The 21,735-nt window shown below is 50.9% G+C and overlaps 1 protein-coding gene across 4 annotated transcripts in view; it reads left to right on the top strand.

Annotated features, from left to right (window-relative positions):
* Positions 1-21,735, top strand: part of lamb2l (laminin, beta 2-like) — a 182,084-nt gene that overhangs the window by 84,429 nt on the left and 75,920 nt on the right. For all 4 annotated transcript variants that reach the window (XM_059649686.1, XM_059649685.1, XM_059649687.1 and 1 more), the window contains 5 exons: positions 6,354-6,542; positions 9,524-9,703; positions 10,106-10,218; positions 13,459-13,538; positions 14,993-15,146. In XM_059649686.1, the coding sequence (XP_059505669.1) occupies positions 6,354-6,542; positions 9,524-9,703; positions 10,106-10,218; positions 13,459-13,538; positions 14,993-15,146 (716 nt within the window). The remainder of the gene's footprint in view (positions 1-6,353; positions 6,543-9,523; positions 9,704-10,105; positions 10,219-13,458; positions 13,539-14,992; positions 15,147-21,735) is intronic.

The raw sequence follows: 21,735 nt of genomic DNA, 5'->3' as shown, positions 1-21,735 counted from the left end.
TTGTTAGGCAGCTTTACAACCTAAAGGTACCAGGTGCCTGTCTCACAAAACTATCAAATCCCAGTTTCTCTAAGACCATAAAATAAAACCATCAGCTATAGGAGCAGAATTAGGCCGTTTGGCCCATTGAAACTGCTGTACCATTTGATCACAGCTATATGTTTCTCAACCCCATTCTCCTGCCTTCTCCATGTAACCCTTGATCCCCTATCTAACCCTTGAACCTATCTATCTCTGTCTTAAATACAGTTAATGACCTGGCCTCCGCAGCCCTCTCCAGCAATGAGTTCCACAGATTCACCACCCTCTGGCTGAAGAAATTCCTCCTCATCTCAGTTCTAAAGGGTTGTGCCTTCACTCTGAGGCTATGCCCCATGGGTCCTAGTTTCTCATACAAGTGGTAACATCTTCTCCATGTCCACACTATTCAGGCCTCTCAGTGTTCGGTAAGTTTTAATTAGATCGCCCCTCAGCCTTCCAACTCCATTGAGTACAGACTTAGAATCCTCAATCACTCTTGATATTACAAGCCCTCCATCCGGGGATGAACTGACATGAATTACATGATTTGTGTAACCAAGAGGTCAAGAGGTCGCAGTTCCTTCTTTGACCTTTGAGATATTAAAAGAAAACAGCAAGTTTGTCCTCTGCAATGCAGTAGTTTGTAATGTTCCAGCTTTTCCAGTTCATATTCCAAAAAGTTGAACATACTCTTTACACTGAAATCCAGAACCAATCATGGATCTGATTAATGGTAATGGGAACTGCAGATGCTGGAGAATCCAAGATAATAAAGTGTGAAGCGGGATGAACACAGCAGGCCCAGCAGCATCTCAGGAGCACAAAAGCAGACGTTTCGGGCCTGGACCCTTCATCAGAGAGGGGGATGGGGTGAGGGTTATGGAATAAATAGGGAGAGAGGGGGAGGCGGACCGAAGATGGAGAGAAAAGAAGATAGGTGGAGAGGAGAGTATAGGTGGGGAGATAGGGAGGGGATAGGTCAGTCCAGGGAAGACGGACAGGTCAAGGAGGTGGGATGAGGTTAGTAGGTAGGAGATGGAGGTGCGGCTTGGGGTGGGAGGAAGGGATGGGTGAGAGGAAGAACAGGTTAGGGAGGCGGAGACAGGTTGGACTGGTTTTGGGATGCAGTGGGTGGAGGAGAGGAGCTGGGCTCGTTGTGTGGTGCAGTAGGGGGAGGGGACGAACTGGGCTGGTATTGGGATGCGGTGGGGGAAGGGGAGATTTTGAAGCTGGTGAAGTCCACATTGATACCATTGGGCTGCAGGATTCCCAAGCGGAATATGAGTTGCTGTTCCTGCAACCTTCAGGTGGCATCATTGTGGCACTGCAGGAGGCCCATGATGGACATGTCATCTAAAGAATGGGAGGGGGAGTGGAAATGGTTTGCGACTGGGAGGTGCAGTTGTTTGTTGCGAACTGAGCGGAGGTGTTCTGCAAAGCGGTCCCCAAGCCTCCGCTTGGTTTCCCCAATGTAGAGGAAGCCACACCGGGTACAGTGGATGCAGTATACCACATTGGCAGATGTGCAGGTGAACCTCTGCTTAATGTGGAAAGTCATCTTGGGTCCTGGGATAGGGGTGAGGGAGGAGGTGTGGGGGCAGGTGTAGCATTTCCTGCGGTTGCAGGGGAAGGTGCCGGGTGTGGTGGGGTTGGAGGGCAGTGTGGAGCGAACAAGGGAGTCATGGAGAGAGTGGTCTCTCCGGAAAGCAGACAGGGGTGGGGATGGAAAAATGTCTTGGGTGGTGGGGTCGGATTGTAAATGGTGAAAGTGTCGGAGGATGATGCGTTGTATCCGGAGGTTGGTGGGGTGGTGTGTGAGAACGAGGGGGATCATCTTTGGGCGGTTGTGGCAGGGGCGGGGTGTGAGGGATGTGTTGCGGGAAATGCGGGAGACGCGGTCAAGGGCGTTCTCGATCACTGTGGGGGGAATGTTGCGGTCCTTGAAGAACTTGGACATCTGGGATGTGCGGGAGTGGAATGCCTCATCGTGGGAGCAGATGCAGCGGAGGCGGAGGAATTGGGAATAGGGGATGGAATTTTTGCAGGAGGGTGGGTGGGAGGAGGTGTATTCCAGGTTGCTGTGGGAGTCGGTGGGCTTGAAATGGACATCAGTTACAAGCTGGTTGCCTGAGATGGAGACTGAGAGATCCAGGAAGGTGAGGGATGTGCTGGAGATGGCCCAGGTGAACTGAAGGTTGGGGTGGAAGGTGTTGGTGAAGTGTATGAACTGTTCGAGCTCCGCTGGGGCGCAAGAGGCGGCGCCGATACAGTCGCACCCCAAGCCGCACCTCCATCTCCTACCTACTAACCTCATCCCACCTCCTTGACCTGTCCGTCTTCCCTGGACTGACCTATCCCCTCCCTACCTCCCCACCTATACTCTCCTCTCCACCTATCTTCTTTTCTCTCCATCTTCGGTCCGCCTCCCCCTCTCTCCCTATTTCTTCCAGTTCCCTCTCCCCATCCCCCTCTCTGATTCATCCCTAGAATCAGTCTAGTGAACCTCCTCTGATCTGTCTCGAATGCAACTGCACCCCTCCTCTGGTAGGGGGACCCACCACTGTACAGGTGTAGTCTCACTAATACCTTGGGCAGTGACAGTCCCCCTCTCTTTTGTGCTCCTGAGATGCTGCTGGGCCTGCTGTGTTCATCCAGCCTCACATTTCATTATCTTGGATCTGATTATTGTTCTGTGATATGAGCAGTTAGTGTTTAATTGGTATCCATGTCTATCACTTGAAACTTTGTTACTGTGTTAGTCATAACGGCATAGGTTCAGTTAAGGCTTTTTGTGAATGACTTGCTGTAAGTCTCTGGCCATCACTAAACAGATGTTTACTGAGAGGAGATAACCCATCGTGCCAGCCTCTGTAACTTGCCAAAACCCAGCCCAATCAACAGTTGGCAAAACTACACATTTCTGCTGGTTTTACATAGCAGTTCAATGACTTGTCACTCCCTGATGAGAAAAAACAGCTATACAACATAAGAACTAGGAACAGGAGGAGGCCATTCAGCCCCTCATGCCTCTACTGCCTCATGGCATATCTCATCTCAGCCTCAACTCCACTTTCCTGCCCACTGTCCATAATCCTTCACCCCATTACTAATGAAACCTCTATATGTCTCCTCCTTAAATTACTCGATATCCCAGCAGCCACCATCCTCTGAGCGAGTGGATTCCACAGATTCATGACCCTTAGGCAGAAATAATTTCTCCTCATCTCTAACCCCTTATCCTAAAGCTATGACCCCTCATTCTAGATTGCCCCACATGAGGAAACATCCTCTCTCTGTCTACTTTGTCAATCCTCTTTAGAATCTTATGGACCTCAATTGGATCTTTACTCGATCTTCTAGACCCTGGACAGTATCAGCCTAAACTGCTCAATCTCTCCTCATAAGGCCAAGATTCATCCCTAGAATCAGTCTAGTGAACCTCCTCTGATCTGTCTCGAATGCAACTGCACCCCTCCTCTGGTAGGGGGACCCACCACTGTACAGGTGTAGTCTCACTAATACCTTGGGCAGTGACAGCAACACCTCCCTACTTCTACACTCTATTGCTCTGGCAATTAATGTCAAGACTCCATTTGCCTTTCTTATTACCTGCTGCACCTGCAGACTGTTTTCTGTGGGTAATGACACCAAGATCCCACTGCTCTGACATTTCGCTTCATTTATAGAATAATTCACCTTTTTAATAGTAGAGTGTATTGATGATGAAGAGGGGAGAAGGGGAGGGGTATGTGCAGGGTACACACACCTGTATTGACAAGTTGTACACAGTAGCCTGTGGTGTTCACTCCTTTAAATGGTGACTGTGTCTTGCTCTGGGGAGCAGTTCTTGCAGAGAACAGTCCAGACACCAATGGGCTGAATAGCCTCCAACAGTGTTGTAACAGGAGGCTGGTTCTATGAACATAGTTAAATCTGTCATTTGGGCAAAGTAACTTACTTGAGGTGAATTATTTGCAGCTGAACTGAGTGAGTTGTCAGATTCTGCAGAGCAATTCAATGGAACGTGACTGAATGTTCTCCCTCAGTGACTGGGATCAGAAGCAGTCTGGCTGAAGCTCCAGCTGTTTGTAATGCACCCTGAGGAACTAGATCATTGGTCCTCGCACCCTCAATCCAGGACCTTCGCCACCCCCACCCTCACTCTCCCAACCTCACCCCAGCACCTGGTACAGAGCAGGCCACGTGGACCCATTCCCTGTCAGCACAGAGCTGCTCCCTGACTCTGACAGACTGAGCTAGCAGGCAAGGGCTATATGACAAAAATGAAAAGAAAGCTTTTTGTAAAACAGGGGTGGCCACCAGGGAGCAGACACAGAGAGACAGACACTTCTTTCCTTCCAAATAATGCCCCATTGTCTTTAGCCCCCTCACCGTTTGACTGTGATCAGGGGCGGAATTAGCCTGCATTCTGTTCTAGCCCCTGGGATCATTTCTGCACCTTCCAGCTGGTCAGACTGCCCGCTGGCATCATTGACTCTGGCAAGTCTGGTCAGTCTTGGCGTGGCGCTGAGCAATGCTCATGCATATCCCAGATTGTGTAGCCAGCAGGAATTCTAACTCTTTGACACCAGCAAGTTGCTTCAACCTACTTTCTGGAAAGTGTCTGCATCTCCACAGTTGCCAAGTGTTTAGATGTACAGTTGTGATGCCAACGCATGCATCCAAGTGCTGGGAAATGGGATCTGAATAGTGAGGTGGTTGTTTTTCACCAGAGTGCATGTAGTGGGCTGAAGGGCCTTTGTCCAGGCCAGAGATCTCCGTGGCTCTATGACAATGGCAACAATAATGTGCATTTATATATCACCCTTGGGCAGCACAGGGGGTGGCTCAGTGGTTAACACTGCTGCCTCATTGTGCCAGGGACCCAGGCGACTGTGTGGCTTTTGTGTCTGTGTGGGTTTCCTCTGAGTGATCCATTTGCCTCTCACTGTCCAAAGATGTGCAGGTTCAGTGGAGTAGTCATGGGAAATTGCCATGTTGCCTCCAAAGAATTGTAGGTTAGGTAAATTAGCCATGCTAACTGCGAGTTTATGGATCTGGTAGGGACACTCGCCAGAGGGTCAGTGCAGGCTGAATTGGCTGAATGGCCTCTTTCTGTTCTGTAGGAATTGTCTGATTCTAAAAACGCATGAAGGTGGTCCATAGGCGTATTAACAACACAGTGTGACACAAATCACTTCAGAAAATATTGGGACCAAAATCTTGGTCAAAGAGACATGTTTTAGAGAACAACGTAAAGTGGGACAGCGGGGGAGAAAGTTGAAGAAATTTTCAGGAGAGAATTCCAGGTATTGGGGTTCATCTCACTGGAGGCTCAGATAGCAATGTTGGAGCAATTAAGATGGCATATTTGAGAGGGCTACAGACATCTCAAAAACTGCGGTATCAACCTTGTGAAGAAACTCACCAGGTCTGGTAGGGAACAGTGGTTGCAATGAGACTGACTGTGAATTAGCCACTGAAATGGCCTGTGTTACCACTCGTTTGTAAAATTGCTCCAATAAGGGAGAACAAAAACAGAAATTGTTGGAAAAGCTCAGCAAGTCTGGCAGCATTTCCGGAGCGAAATCAGAGTTAAAGTGACCCTTCCTCAGGTTCCTGGTTTCTGGATTGATAATCTAGCGATAATATCACGAGGCCATCCCATATATTCTTAGGGTTATTATTGACCAGAAACTCAACTGAACTCACCACATGAACACAGTGGCTACAAGAGCAGGTCAGGGGCTGGGAATACTGCAGCCAGTAACTCACCTCCTGTCTCCCCAAAACCTGTCCCACCATCTACAAAGCACAAGTCAGGAGTGTGATGGAATACTCCCCACTTGCCTAGATGGGTGCAGCTCCAACAACACTCGACGAGCTTAACACCATCCCTTGATTGGTACCACATCCAGAAACATCCCAATCCCTCCAGCCACTGACGTTCAGACTGGGGTCTGTAATACACAAGATGATCCAATAGGGAGATAATAAACCTCTTCTCATCTCAGCCTCTCTGCTCTGAGGAGAGTTTCCTCAGCATCTCCAGTCTCTCACCTTTTCACTGATGTCCCTCAATTTTGGAACTATTCCAGTAAATCACCACCACACACTCACTGCAGCCTTAAAGCCCAATGCTCAGAATTAAACACAAAACCTGCCCCCTGCTCCAGGCAGAGCTTCCTTGCACAGGTTACCCATTCATCCGAAAATTCATTTCTTTCTTTAACAGCTTGTTCACCTTGTTCTGTCACCTTCAAAGTGTGTGCTCCTGCTTCTTCCTTGGAATGGTACCATTCAGATTCTAAATTGTGTTGACTTCCCCGCAGAGTGTAACTGCAACAACCATGCGACCAGCTGCCACTTTGACATGGCTGTATACATCGCTACGGGAAACCTGAGTGGAGGTGTGTGTGAAGACTGTCAACACAACACAATGGGCAGGAACTGCCAGCTGTGCAAGCCCTTTTATTACCGCAATCCCACAGCAGACATCCGCTCTGAGGACACCTGTATCTGTAAGTGACACATCAAGGTGGTACCTTCCTCAGTACTGACCCCCCGACAGTGCGGCACTCCCTCAGCGCTGACCCTCCGACAGTGCATCACCCCCTCAGCACTGACCCTCCGACAGTGCATCACCCCCTCAGCACTGAACCACCGACAATGCGGCACTCCCTCAGCACTGACCCTCCGACAGTGCGGCGCTCCCTCAGCACTGACCCTCTGACAGTGCGGCGCTCCCTCAGCACTGACCCTCCAACAGTGCGGCGCTCCCTCAGTACTGACACTCTGACAGTGCCACACTCCCTCAGCACTGACCCTCCAACAGTGAGGCACTCCCTCAGCACTGACCCTCCGACAGTGCCGCACTGCCTCAGCACTGACCCTCCGACAGTGCCGCACTCCCTCAGCACTGACCCTCCGACAGTGCCGCACTGCCTCAGCACTGACCCACCGACAGTGCGGTACTCCCTCAGCACTGACCCTCTGACAGTGCCACACTCCCTCAGCACTGACCCTCCAACAGTGAGGCACTCCCTCAGCACTGACCCTCCGACAGTGCCGCACTGCCTCAGCACTGACCCTCCGACAGTGCCGCACTCCCTCAGCACTGACCCTCCAACAGTGAGGCACTCCCTCAGCACTGACCCTCCGACAGTGCCGCACTGCCTCAGCACTGACCCACCGACAGTGCGGTACTCCCTCAGCACTGACCCTCTGACAGTGCCACACTCCCTCAGCACTGACCCTCCAACAGTGAGGCACTCCCTCAGCACTGACCCTCCGACAGTGCCGCACTGCCTCAGCACTGACCCTCCGACAGTGCCGCACTCCCTCAGCACTGACCCTCCAACAGTGAGGCACCCCCTCAGCACTGACCCTCCAACAGTGCAGCGCTCCCTCAGCACTGAACCTCTGAAAGTGCGGCACTCCCTCAGCACTGACCCTCCCTTGAGATTTCTCAGAAATTTTTTGAGTGAAGAAATTTTTCCTCGTGAACAAAAACAGAAGTTGCTGTAAGTGCTCAGCAGATTGGGCAACATCTGTCTAGAATAAAACCAGAGATAACGTTTCGGGTCTAGTGACTGAACTGGTCAGGTCTGGGTGCACCAACTGCAGTCAGTTCGAAGGTAGATAGGTTGGATTTGGTGAGAGGTGCAGAGAAATTGGAGTGACCAATATCATGTCGACAGTGCTCAACGAGCATATCAAGTGCAGGGAACAGGCCAGAGGGAAGGGCCCAGATGGTGGCAGAGTGTTGGAACTGGGTGAAGGGGGCTGTGGGACAGGGAGAGGATCTTGTCCAAAGAAATGGGCACAGAGGCAAAGATGATGGAAGAAAGAGTTCAATGTCATATTGTGCCCAAAATTCACTCAGGTCAGGACGCAGAGTGATAAAGCAGAGACCTTTGCTGAGTACAGAATGCTAAATATCGGAGAACGGAAGGTTAGGTGGGATGGTGAATAGCCGACAGGAGGTGGGCTTGGGGGAGGGGATGGAGTCAGAGGGAATTGGAGGGGAAGGGAAAGAAGGTTCCAGAGGGCTAGGATTATCTCTGAGCTGTTGCATCTTGTGCACCTTGATGCCTGAAAGGGAAAGAAAAATCACGGCGAATGGGCCAGAGGATGAAGTGGAACTGCAGAGAGGTGCAGCCCTGAGCCAGCATGTAGTGATGCTGTTGGAGATGGAGGTTGAATGTGTGTATGTAACACTACGTGGCACTGAGTGTGGATCTCAGGATGCAGCGAGAGCAGCTGTCCGTGGAACATTGAACATCACAGAGATACCTGTGATCCTGGGAGGATTCAATACATGAGGGATGAAACTTCAGTTGGAATCCACATGGGGTGTGTCTGAGCCGGAGGCAGTCACTGAGGAATGTGATACGGCTGTGGAAATGAGTTTTAGCAAATACCTGGTCAAACACCAGGAGTGACAGTGAGATTAAAGTCAGTGGGCACGGAGAGAGATTGGAACGGAAATCCCATCAGAAAGAGGAGCAGAACTTCAAGGTGGGCATGTCTTGAAGAGATGTGGCAGTGAGTTAAATACTAAATGACAAGGGAAAGAACTGCAGATGCTGTAAATCAGGAACAAAAACAGAAGTGGCCAGAAAAGCTCAGCACGTCTGGCAGCATCTGTGAAGGAAAAATCAGAGTTGATTTTTCAGCTGAGCTTTTCCAGCAACTTTTGTTTTTGTTCTCGATTTACAGTATCTGCAGTCCTTTTGGTTTTTATTTAAATTCTCCTCATCTTGCTCTTAAATAATTGATCCCTGCTGGGATTGCGACCCATGTTTAAGATTCCTGAAGAAATGGGAATAATTTTTTTGCATTGATTCAGTGAAAGCCCTTTGGAAAATCTGAGTATTTTATTTATAATATTGCTCCTTCTAAACGTCACTCCCTAATCCCTCAGAACCCGACTCTCCCTGGCCAGAGGTTTGGCATCTCCATCGTGGTTTAACGAAGTTTATCTGTAAAATCACGTGGATTGGGGATTTTATTTCCAGTAGGAATTGAAGAAACAAGAGCAGGAGGAAGTCATTTAGCCCCTCAAGCCTATTGTGTCAGTCAAGGGGTACAGTGGTTCATTGGTTAGCACTGCAGCCTCACAGCACCAGGGACCCGGGTTCGATTCCACCCTCGGGCGACTGTCTGTGTGGAGTTGGCACGTTCTCCCCGTGTCTGTGTGGGTTTTCTCTGTGCGCTCCAGTTTCCTCCCACAGTCCGAAGATGTGCAGGTTAGGGTGGATTGATCATGCTCAATTGCCTGTAGTGTCTGGGGATGTGTCTGGGGGGCAAACTCTCCGGGCCAGTGTGTACTGTAGGGCTTGTTTGCGTACTGTAGGGATTCTATGATCATTATTATCTGATTAAGGCCTTAAATTGTCATCCCAACACTTGAACTACTGCGGTGAAATGGGAGTCTATCACAGGTATTAATCAGTCAGCCATTCCTGCTCAATGGATTTTGTCTCTGTGACTCCCACAGCATGTGACTGTGACCCTGTTGGATCCCTGGAGGGTGGCATCTGTGACAGTGACACGGATCTGGACTATGCCATCATTGGGGGGCAGTGCCGCTGCAAGGAGAATGTGAGAGGTGCTCGCTGTGACAGCTGCAAAGCGGGATTCTATGGTCTCAGCGTGGACAATCCGCACGGCTGCCAGGGTATGTACTGATACCACTCAAACCCTTTGTCAGGTGGATTGGGTGGGTTTAGCCAGTCAGCTTGGTGGTGTGAGGCTGCCCATGATAACCCCGGGGGCCAGGAGTTACTCGATACTCTGTGACTGGGTAGGCAGGGCTGACCTGCCAGCCACACTGTCAGTGTGGGAAAGTGGAATGAGTGGAGGTTGGAGTATATTTTCGGCAGTACAGACTTGATGGGCCAAAGGGCCTCTCCTGTATTGTCTGATTCTATGAGGGCCCCGTTACCGCCACTGGGAACCAGCAGCTGGTTAAGGGCAGCTGTTCTCTGAAACTCCAGTTGCAGGTCGACAATCAGTGTGTGTTAATTACTCGATAAACATGGTTATGTTGTGCTTGTAATCATTACTCTGTCTGACACAGCCTGTAGGTGTGACCCTCGGGGCGTTATCATGAGTACGGCTCCCTGTGATGCGATCAGTGGTGACTGTTTCTGCAAACGATATGTGGCAGGACGTTACTGTGACCTCTGCCTGGTGAGTATGGGCCAGGATTGTGGCTTCATTACCCAGCACCAGGCTGCACGGTTCCTTCTGACTGGGTCTGGGGACTCGACCATTGAAGGGAATCCTTTCATCAGTGAATCAAAGTTTTAGCTGAGAACAATAAGATTCATGAAAAGGAACGGCTTGCATTTCAGTAGCACCTTTCATTCTCACCTCACTTTTCATTATCTAGGGGTGGCTCAGGGGTTAGCACTGCAGCCTCACAGCACTAGGAACCCGGGTTCGATCCCACCCTCGGGCGACTGTCTGTGTGGAGTTTACACATTCTCCCTGTGTCTGCGCGGGTTTTCTCCGGGTGCTCCAGTTTCCTCCCACAGTCCAAAAACGTGCAGGTTAGGGTGGATTGGCCATGCTAAATTACCTGTAGTATCCAGGGATGTGCAGGCTAGGTGAGTTAGGGAAGTGTGGGAAGTGCAGGGTTGCAGGATTGGGTTGGGCAGTAGATCTGTGTGGGATGCTCTTCAGAGGATTTGTGTGGGCTCGATGGACCAAATGGCCTGCTTCCGTGTTTGTAGGGATGCTATGAACTCATCTCAAAGCAATTTGCCCCCAGTAAAGGTTCTGTAATGTTAAAAAGTGACAACCAATTTGCACACAGGAAGCTTTGAAACAGTAAGGAGATAATGTGACAAAGTGATGTTAACTAAGGAGTAAATTTTGGCCAAGCCAAAGGGAGAACTTTGCCTGCTCTTTGTCAATATAGCATGGTGTGACCTTTGACATCTACCTGACAGGACAGGCAGGCCTTCACTTGAACCTATCACCTTCCAACTTGGAGGGAAAGTTGCTGTCCAATGAAGCGCAGCTCCGGATTCTGGCTCCCATTGCTCAGGTACAAGCTGTTTGCAGCCTTAAAGCGCATTAAGTTGGATAAATCCCCTGGGCCTGATCAAGCCCATCCTTGGATGTTGTGGGAGGTAGGGAAGAAATTGCAGAGGCCCTTGCAGGGATTTTTGCTTCATCTTTAGCCGCTGGGGAAGTTCTGGAAGACCGGAGGGTGGCTAACGTTCCATTATTAAGAAAGGTAACAAAGATATGCCAGAGAACTACAGGCCAGTAAGCCGACATTGGTGGTAGGCAAGTTATTGGAGAGGACACTGAGGGACAGGAATAACCAACATTTGGATAGTCAAGGTCTGCTCAGGGATAGTCAGCATGGATTTGTACGGGAAGTCATGTCTGACAAATCTTTTAGTTTTTCAGTGGGGTAACCAAGAGGATGGATGAGGGTAGGGCAGCGGATGTTGTCTATATGGACTTTAGTAAGGCCTTTGATAAGGTCCCGCATGGCAGGCCAGTCATGAAAGTTAGGTCGCATGGGATCCAGCGAGAGTGAGCTAATTGGATTGAAAATCGGCTCGATGGTAGGAAGCAGAGGGTTGATGGTTGAAGGTTGTTCCTTGGGCAAGAAGCCTGTGACTATTGGTGTGCCACAGGGGTTGGTGCTGGGACCTTAGTTATTCACATAAATGATCCGGATGTGAATGTACAAGGCATGATTAGTAAGTTTGCGGATGATACAAAATTAAGAAATATCACTGCTGGCAAAGAAGGTTATCAAAAATTACAGAGGGATCTTGATCAGATGGGGAAGTGGGCTGAGGATTGGCAATTGCAATTCAATACAGATAAGGGTGTGGTGTTGCACTTTGGAAAGTCAACCCAATGTAGGACTTATACAGCAAATGGTAAGGTCCTGAGGAGTGTTGTGGAACAGAAAGACCTAAGAGTACAAGTGTATAGTTCACTGAAAGCGGTGTCACAGGTAGCCAGGGTGGTGAAGAAGGCATCGAGCATACTGGCCTTCATTGATCAAGATGTTGAGTATTGGTGTTTTGATGTTATGTTACAGTCATATAAGTCATTGGTGAGGCTGCACTTGGAGTATTAAACAGTTTTGGTCAACCTGTTTTAAGAAAGACATAGTTAAACTGGAAAGTGTGCAAAGAAGATTTATGAGGATGTTGCCAGAACTAGTAGGCCTGAGTTACAGGGAGAGGTTGGCCAGGATAGGACTTTAATTCTTGGAATGTAGAAGAATGAGGGTGACCTTATTGAGGTGTGTAAAGTCATGAGGGGCACAGATAGGATGAATGCATATAGCCTTTTTCCCAGGGATGGGGAACTGAAAACTAGAGGAGGTAGGTTTAATGTGAGAGAGGAAAGATTTAAGGTGGACCTGAGGGGCAACTGCTTCACGCAGAGAGTGGTGCATATATGAAATGGGCTGCCAGAGAAAGTGGTTGAGGCAGGTACAATAGCAACATTCGAAAAACATTTGGATCGGTACATGGGTGGGAGGAACTGCAGTTGCTGGAGAATCCGAGATAACGAGGTGTAGAGCTGGATCAACACAGCAGGCCAAGCAGCATCAGAGGAGCAGGAAAGCTGACGTTTTGGGGCCAGACTGAAGAAGGATCTAGGCCCGAAACGACAGCTTTCCTGCTCTTCTGATGCTGCTTGGCCTGCTGTGTTCATCCAGCTCCACACCTCGGTACCTCTAGGTAGGTACGTAGGAAGGGTTTAGAGGGATAATGATGTTTAGAGGGTAATGGAACTAGCTGAAGGGGCACCATGGGCCAAAGGGCCAGTTTCCATGCTGTATTACTCTATGACTCAATGGTACAGACATTTTCATCTTGGAGTCCCTGCTGTACCAGTTCTGATTCCACCCTCAGATGACTGTGTGGAGTTTGCACATTCTCCACATTCCGGTATTAGTTCTGATCAGAGGAAGAGGCTCCAAGTTGAGCTGATTAAGAATTTTGAAGCAGTGAAAAGCCTGGGCAGCACAAATGGTGAGAGAATGACTGGATTTTACCAGACACCTTGGGGTCACACTGGGAGAGCGAGGAAGGCACGGGAGGCCTGTTCATTGTCTTCCCATTGCCATGACATCTCACCAGCGCTGGGGATGGTGAGTGCTACTCAACGTCTGGGAAAAAGGTGGTGGAATGGGAGCTGAATAGATGGCTAGAGCCTCAGAGAAAGCTGGCAAAACTCAGCAGGTCTGGCAAGATCTGCCGAAAGAGAAACTGAGTCAACGTTTCAGGTCTACTGTAACTGCTTGTGAACTGCTGAAGGGAGATGTTTATTGGACCCTGGGGAGTGTGCAAATGGGGTACACAATGACAAAGCTGAAATTGCAAGCTGCCTCGCATAGCTTGTGTAACATTTGTTTCTTTGTATATTCCCACTTCTCTTGCACAGCCAGAATACTGGGGACTCAGTAACGACCTGGCAGGTTGCAGGCAGTGTGACTGTGACTTTGGAGGGGCCTACAGTAACAGGTACTGTCCTCTCAGCAATGCACAGAAGTGACTGTGGAAATAAAACAGTTGTCACTTCTTTTCATTCTTTCATTGAATCATGCGTCTTCATCCAATTTACTGAGGGAGTGCCGCACTGTCGGAGGGTCAGTGCTGAGGGAGCGCCGCACTGTCGGAGGGTCAGTACTGAGGGAGTGCCACACTGTCGGAGGGTCAGTGCTGAGGGAGCGGGCACTGTCAGAGGGTCAGTGCTGAGGGAGCGGGCAGTGTCGAAGGGTCAGTGCTGAGGGAGTGCCGCACTGTCGGAGGGTCAGTGCTGAGGGAGCACCGCACTGTCGGAGGGTCAGTACTGAGGGAGTGCTGAACTGTTGGAGGGTCAGTGCTGAGGGAGTGCGCACTGTCGGAGGGTCAGTGCTGAGGGAGTGCCGCACTGTCGGAGGGTCAGTGCTGAGTGAGTGCCGCACTTTCGGAGGGTCAGTGCTGAGGGAGCGCCGCACTGTCGGAGGGACAGCGCTGAGGGAGTGCCGCACTGTCGGAGGGTCAGTGCTGAGGGAGCGGGCACTGTCAGAGGGTCAGTGCTGAGGGAGCGGGCAGTGTCGAAGGGTCAGTGCTGAGGGAGTGCCGCACTGTCGGAGGGTCAGTGCTGAGGGAGCGGGCACTGTCAGAGGGTCAGTGCTGAGGGAGCGGGCAGTGTCGAAGGGTCAGTGCTGAGGGAGTGCCGCACTGTCGGAGGGTCAGTGCTGAGGGAGCATCGCACTGTCGGAGGGTCAGTACTGAGGGAGTGCTGAACTGTTGGAGGGTCAGTGCTGAGGGAGTGCGCACTGTCGGAGGGTCAGTGCTGAGGGAGTGCCGCACTGTCGGAGGGTCAGTGCTGAGTGAGTGCCGCACTTTCGGAGGGTCAGTGCTGAGGGAGCGCCGCACTGTCGGAGGGACAGCGCTGAGGGAGTGCCGCACTGTCGGAGGGTCAGTGCTGAGGGAGCGGGCAGTGTCAAAGGGTCAGTGCTGAGGGAGTGCCGCACTGTCGGAGGGTCAGTGCTGAGGGAGCACCGCACTGTCGGAGGGTCAGTACTGAGGGAGTGCTGAACTGTTGGAGGGTCAGTGCTGAGGGAGTGCGCACTTTCGGAGGGTCAGTACTGAGGGAGCGCCGCACTGTCGGAGGGTCAGTGCTGAGGGAGCGCCGCACTGTCGTAGGGTCAGTGCTGAGGGAGCGCCGCACTGTCGGAGGGACAGCGCTGAGGGAGTGGGCACTGTCGGAGGGTCAGTGCTGAGGGAGTGCCGCACTGTCGGAGGGACAGCGCTGAGGGAGTGGGCACTGTCGGAGGGTCAGTGCTGAGGGAGTGCCGCACTGTCGGAGGGTCAGTGCTGAGGGAGTGCTGCACTGTCGTAGGGTCAGTGCTGTCAGTAAATACGATACAGCTGTGTATAGTGACGAACACCTCATTGGTTTGTAACATGGTGTGTCCTATTGTTCTCAGATGTTCCATGGAGACCGGGCAGTGTGATTGTCGGCCCAACATTGTCAACAGGCGCTGCCAGGACGTTGAGCCCGGTTTCTTCTGTATGCCTTTGGATTTCTATACCTACGAAGCAGAGAACGCTGAGCCCCGGGCACCTACTGACCAACTCCCTGTGAGTGAAGTACACTGACCCACTCTGTACCTCACTGTCACACTCTGTACCTCACTGTCACACTCTGTACCTCACTGTCTCACTCTGTACCTCACTCTCTCAGTCTGTACCTCACTGTCACACTCTGTACCTCACTGTCCCACTCTGTACCTCACTGTCTCACTCTGTACCTCACTGTCACACTCTGTACCTCACTGTCACACTCTGTACCTCACTGTCTCACTCTGTACCTCACTGTCTCAGTCTGTACCTCACTGTCACACTCTGTCCCTCACTGTCTCACTCTGTACCTCACTGTCACACTCTGTACCTCACTGTCACACTCTGTACCTCACTGTCTCACTCTGTACCTCACTGTCTCAGTCTGTACCTCACTGTCACACTCTGTCCCTCACTGTCTCACTCTGTACCTCACTGTCACACTCTGTACCTCACTGTCTCACTCTGTACCTCACTGTCACACTCTGTACCTCACTGTCACACTCTGTACCTCACTGTCTCACTCTGTACCTCACTGTCACACTCTGTACCTCACTGTCTCACTCTGTACCTCACTGTCTCAGTCTGTACCTCACTGTCACACTCTGTACCTCACTGTCCCACTCTGTACCTCACTGTCACACTCTGTACCTCACTGTCTCACTCTGTACCTCACTGTCACACTCTGTACCTCACTGTCTCACTCTGTACCTCACTGTCACACTCTGTACCTCACTGTCTCACTCTGTACCTCACTGTCTCACTCTGTACCTCACTGTCACACTCTGTACCTCACTGTCACACTCTGTCCCTCACTGTCTCACTCTGTACCTCACTGTCACACTCTGTACCTCACTGTCTCGCTCTGTACCTCACTGTCACACTCTGTACCTCACTGTCACACTCTTTACCTCACTGTCTCGCTCTGTACCTCACTGTCACACTCTTGTACCTCACTGTCCCACTCTGTACCTCACTGTCACACTCTGTACCTCACTGTCACACTCTGTTCCTCACTGTCTCACTCTGTACCTCACTGTCTCACTCTGTTCCTCACTGTCTCACTCTGTACCTCACTGTCTCACTCTGTACCTCACCGTCACACTCTGTACATCACCGTCACACTCTGTACCTCACTGTCTCACTCTGTACCTCACTGTCACACTCTGTACCTCACTGTCTCACTCTGAACCTCACTGTCTCACTCTGTACCTCACTGTCACACTCTGTACATCACCGTCACACTCTGTACCTCACTGTCTCACTCTGTACCTCACTGTCACACTCTGTATCTCACTGTCACACTCTGTACCTCACCGTCACACTCTGTACCTCACTGTCTCACTCTGTACCTCACTGTCACACTCTGTACATCACCGTCACACTCTGTACCTCACCGTCACACTCTGTACCTCACTGTCTCACTCTGTACCTCACTGTCACACTCTGTACATCACCGTCACACTCTGTACCTCACTGTCTCACTCTGTACCTCACTGTCACACTCTGTACATCACCGTCACACTCTGTACCTCACCGTCTCACTCTGTACCTCACCGTCTCACTCTGTAGCTCACCGTCACACTCTGTACCTCACCGACACACTCTGTACCTCACTGTCTCACTCTGTACCTCACTGTCTCACTCTGTACCTCACTGTCCCACTCTGTACCTCACTGTCTTACTCTGTACCTCACTGTCTCACTCTGTACCTCACCGTCACACTCTGTACCTCACTGTCCCACTCTGTACCTCACTGTCTCACTCTGTTCCTCACTGTCTCACTCTGTACCTCACTGTCTCACTCTGTACCTCACTGTCACACTCTGTCCCTTACTGTCTTACTCTGTACCTCACTGTCTCACTCTGTACCTCACCGTCACACTCTGTACCTCACTGTCCCACTCTGTACCTCACTGTCACACTCTGTACCTCACTGTCTCACTCTGTTCCTCACTGTCTCACTCTGTACCTCACTGTCTCACTCTGTACCTCACTGTCACACTCTGTCCCTTACTGTCTCACTCTGTACCTCACTGTCACACTCTGTACCTCACTGTCTCACTCTGTACCTCACTGTCACACTCTGTACCTCACTGTCTCACTCTGTACCTCACTGTCTCACTCTGTACCTCACTGTCTCGCTCTGTACCTCACCGTCTCACTCTGTACCTCACCGTCACACTCTGTACCTCACTGTCTCACTCTGTACCTCACTGTCACACTCTGTTCCTCACTGTCTCACTTTGTACCTCACTGTCTCACTCTGTTCCTCACTGTCTCACTCTGTTCCTCGCTGTCTCACTCTGTACCTCACTGTCTCGCTCTGTACCTCACTGTCACACTCTGTACCTCACTGTCCCTCTCTGTACCTCACTGTCACACTCTGTTCCTCACTGTCTCACTCTGTTCCTCACTGTCACACTCTGTTCCTCACTGTCTCACTCTGTACCTCACTGTCTCGCTCTGTACCTCACTGTCTCACTCTGTACCTCACTGTCTCACTCTGTACCTCACTGTCACACTCTGTACCTCACTGTCTCACTCTGTACCTCACTGTCACACTCTGTACCTCACTGTCACACTCTGTTCCTCACTGTCACACTCTGTACCTCACTGTCTCACTCTGTTCCTCACTGTCACACTCTGTACCTCACTGTCTCACTCTGTACCTCACTGTCTCACTCTGTACCTCACCGTCACACTCTGTACCTCACTGTCTCACTCTGTACCTCACTGTCTCACTCTGTACCTCACCGTCACACTCTGTACCTCACTGTCTCACTCTGTACCTCACTGTCACACTCTGTCCCTCACTGTCTCACTCTGTACCTCACCGTCACACTCTGTACCTCACTGTCACACTCTGTACCTCACCGTCTCACTCTGTACCTCACCGTCACACTCTGTACCTCACTGTCTCACTCTGTACCTCACTGTCCCACTCTGTACCTCACTGTCTCACTCTGTACCTCACTGTCACACTCTGTCCCTCACTGTCTCACTCTGTACCTCACTGTCACACTCTGTACCTCACTGTCTCACTCTGTACCTCACTGTCACACTCTGTACCTCACCGTCTCACTCTGTACCTCACCGTCACACTCTGTACCTCACTGTCACACTCTGTACCTCACTGTCTCACTCTGTACCTCACCGTCACACTCTGTACCTCACTGTCTCACTCTGTACCTCACTGTCACACTCTGTACCTCACTGTCTCACTCTGTACCTCACTGTCTCACTCTGTACCTCACTGTCATACTCTGTACCTCACTGTCTCACTCTGTACCTCACTGTCACACTCTGTACCTCACTGTCTCACTCTGCACCTCACTGTCACACTCTGTACCTCACTGTCACACTCTGTACCTCACCGTCACACTCTGTACCTCACTGTCTCACTCTGTACCTCACCGTCACACTCTGTACCTCACCGTCTCACTCTGTACCTCACTGTCTCACTCTGTACCTCACTGTCACACTCTGTACCTCACTGTCTCACTCTGTACCTCACTGTTACACTCTGTACCTCACTGTCACACTCTGTACCTCACCGTCACACTGTGTACCTCACTGTCACACTCTGTACCTCACTGTCTCACTCTGTACCTCACTGTCTCACTCTGTTCCTCACTGTCACACTCTGTACCTCACTGTCTCACTCTGTTCCTCACTGTCTCACTCTGTACCTCACTGTCACACTCTGTACCTCACTGTCTCACTCTGTACCTCACCGTCACACTCTGTTCCTCACTGTCTCACTCTGTACCTCACCGTCACACTCTGTACCTCACCGTCTCACTCTGTTCCTCACTGTCACACTCTGTACCTCACTGTCTCACTCTGTTCCTCACTGTCTCACTCTGTACCTCACTGTCACACTCTGTACCTCACTGTCTCACTCTGTACCTCACCGTCACACTCTGTTCCTCACTGTCCCACTCTGTACCTCACTGTCTCACTCTGTACCTCACTGTCTCACTCTGTACCTCACTGTCACACTCTGTCCCTCACTGTCTCACTCTGTACCTCACTGTCACACTCTGTACCTCACTGTCTCACTCTGTACCTCACCGTCTCACTCTGTACCTCACCGTCACACTCTGTACCTCACTGTCACACTCTGTACCTCACTGTCTCACTCTGTACCTCACCGTCACACTCTGTACCTCACTGTCTCACTCTGTACCTCACTGTCACACTCTGTACCTCACTGTCTCACTCTGTACCTCACTGTCATACTCTGTACCTCACTGTCTCACTCTGTACCTCACTGTCACACTCTGTACCTCACTGTCTCACTCTGCACCTCACTGTCACACTCTGTACCTCACTGTCACACTCTGTACCTCACCGTCACACTCTGTACCTCACTGTCTCACTCTGTACCTCACCGTCACACTCTGTACCTCACCGTCTCACTCTGTACCTCACTGTCTCACTCTGTACCTCACTGTCACACTCTGTACCTCACTGTCTCACTCTGTACCTCACTGTTACACTCTGTACCTCACTGTCACACTCTGTACCTCACCGTCACACTGTGTACCTCACTGTCACACTCTGTACCTCACTGTCTCACTCTGTACCTCACTGTCTCACTCTGTTCCTCACTGTCACACTCTGTACCTCACTGTCTCACTCTGTTCCTCACTGTCTCACTCTGTACCTCACTGTCACACTCTGTACCTCACTGTCTCACTCTGTACCTCACCGTCACACTCTGTTCCTCACTGTCTCACTCTGTACCTCCCCGTCACACTCTGTACCTCACCGTCTCACTCTGTTCCTCACTGTCACACTCTGTACCTCACTGTCTCACTCTGTTCCTCACTGTCTCACTCTGTACCTCACTGTCACACTCTGTACCTCACTGTCTCACTCTGTACCTCACCGTCACACTCTGTTCCTCACTGTCTCACTCTGTACCTCACCGTCACACTCTGTACCTCACTGTCTCACTCTGTTCCTCACTGTCACACTCTGTACCTCACTGTCTCACTCTGTACCTCACTGTCTCACTCTGTACCTCACTGTCACACTCTGTACCTCACTGTCTCACTCTGTACCTCACTGTCACACTCTGTACCTCACTGTCTCAGTCTGTACCTCACTGTCACACTCTGTACCTCACTGTCTCACTCTGTACCTCACTGTCACACTCTGTACCTCACTGTCTCACTCTGTACCTCACTGTCTCACTCTGTACCTCACTGTCACACTCTGTACCTCACTGTCTCAGTCTGTACCTCACCGTCACACTCTGTACCTCACTGTCTCACTCTGTACCTCACTGTCACACTCTGTACCTCACTGTCTCACTCTGTACCTCACTGTCACACTCTGTACCTCACTGTCTCACTCTGTACCTCACCGTCACACTCTGTACCTCACTGTCTCAGTCTGTACCTCACTGTCTCACTCTGTACCTCACTGTCACACTCTGTACCTCACTGTCTCACTCTGTACCTCACTGTCTCAGTCTGTACCTCACTGTCACACTCTGTACCTCACTGTCTCACTCTGTACCTCACCGTCACACTCTGTACCTCACTGTCACACTCTGTACCTCACTGTCTCACTCTGTACCTCACCGTCACACTCTGTACCTCACTGTCTCACTCTGTACCTCACTGTCACACTCTGTACCTCACTGTCTCACTCTGTACCTCACTGTCATACTCTGTACCTCACTGTCTCACTCTGTACCTCACTGTCACACTCTGTACCTCACTGTCTCACTCTGCACCTCACTGTCACACTCTGTACCTCACTGTCACACTCTGTACCTCACCGTCACACTCTGTACCTCACTGTCTCACTCTGTACCTCACCGTCACACTCTGTACCTCACCGTCTCACTCTGTACCTCACTGTCTCACTCTGTACCTCACTGTCACACTCTGTACCTCACTGTCTCACTCTGTACCTCACTGTTACACTCTGTACCTCACTGTCACACTCTGTACCTCACCGTCACACTGTGTACCTCACTGTCACACTCTGTACCTCACTGTCTCACTCTGTACCTCACTGTCTCACTCTGTTCCTCACTGTCACACTCTGTACCTCACTGTCTCACTCTGTTCCTCACTGTCTCACTCTGTACCTCACTGTCACACTCTGTACCTCACTGTCTCACTCTGTACCTCACCGTCACACTCTGTTCCTCACTGTCTCACTCTGTACCTCCCCGTCACACTCTGTACCTCACCGTCTCACTCTGTTCCTCACTGTCACACTCTGTACCTCACTGTCTCACTCTGTTCCTCACTGTCTCACTCTGTACCTCACTGTCACACTCTGTACCTCACTGTCTCACTCTGTACCTCACCGTCACACTCTGTTCCTCACTGTCTCACTCTGTACCTCACCGTTACACTCTGTACCTCACTGTCTCACTCTGTTCCTCACTGTCACACTCTGTACCTCACTGTCTCACTCTGTACCTCACTGTCTCACTCTGTACCTCACTGTCTCACTCTGTACCTCACTGTCACACTCTGTACCTCACTGTCTCAGTCTGTACCTCACTGTCACACTCTGTACCTCACTGTCTCAGTCTGTACCTCACTGTCACACTCTGTACCTCACTGTCTCACTCTGT

The sequence above is a fragment of the Stegostoma tigrinum genome, chromosome 11 (assembly GCF_030684315.1).
Source record: "Stegostoma tigrinum isolate sSteTig4 chromosome 11, sSteTig4.hap1, whole genome shotgun sequence".
Taxonomy (NCBI): domain Eukaryota; kingdom Metazoa; phylum Chordata; class Chondrichthyes; order Orectolobiformes; family Stegostomatidae; genus Stegostoma; species Stegostoma tigrinum.
The sequence above is the reverse complement of the archived record's forward strand: the minus strand, read 5'-3'. Positions and strand labels throughout refer to the sequence as shown.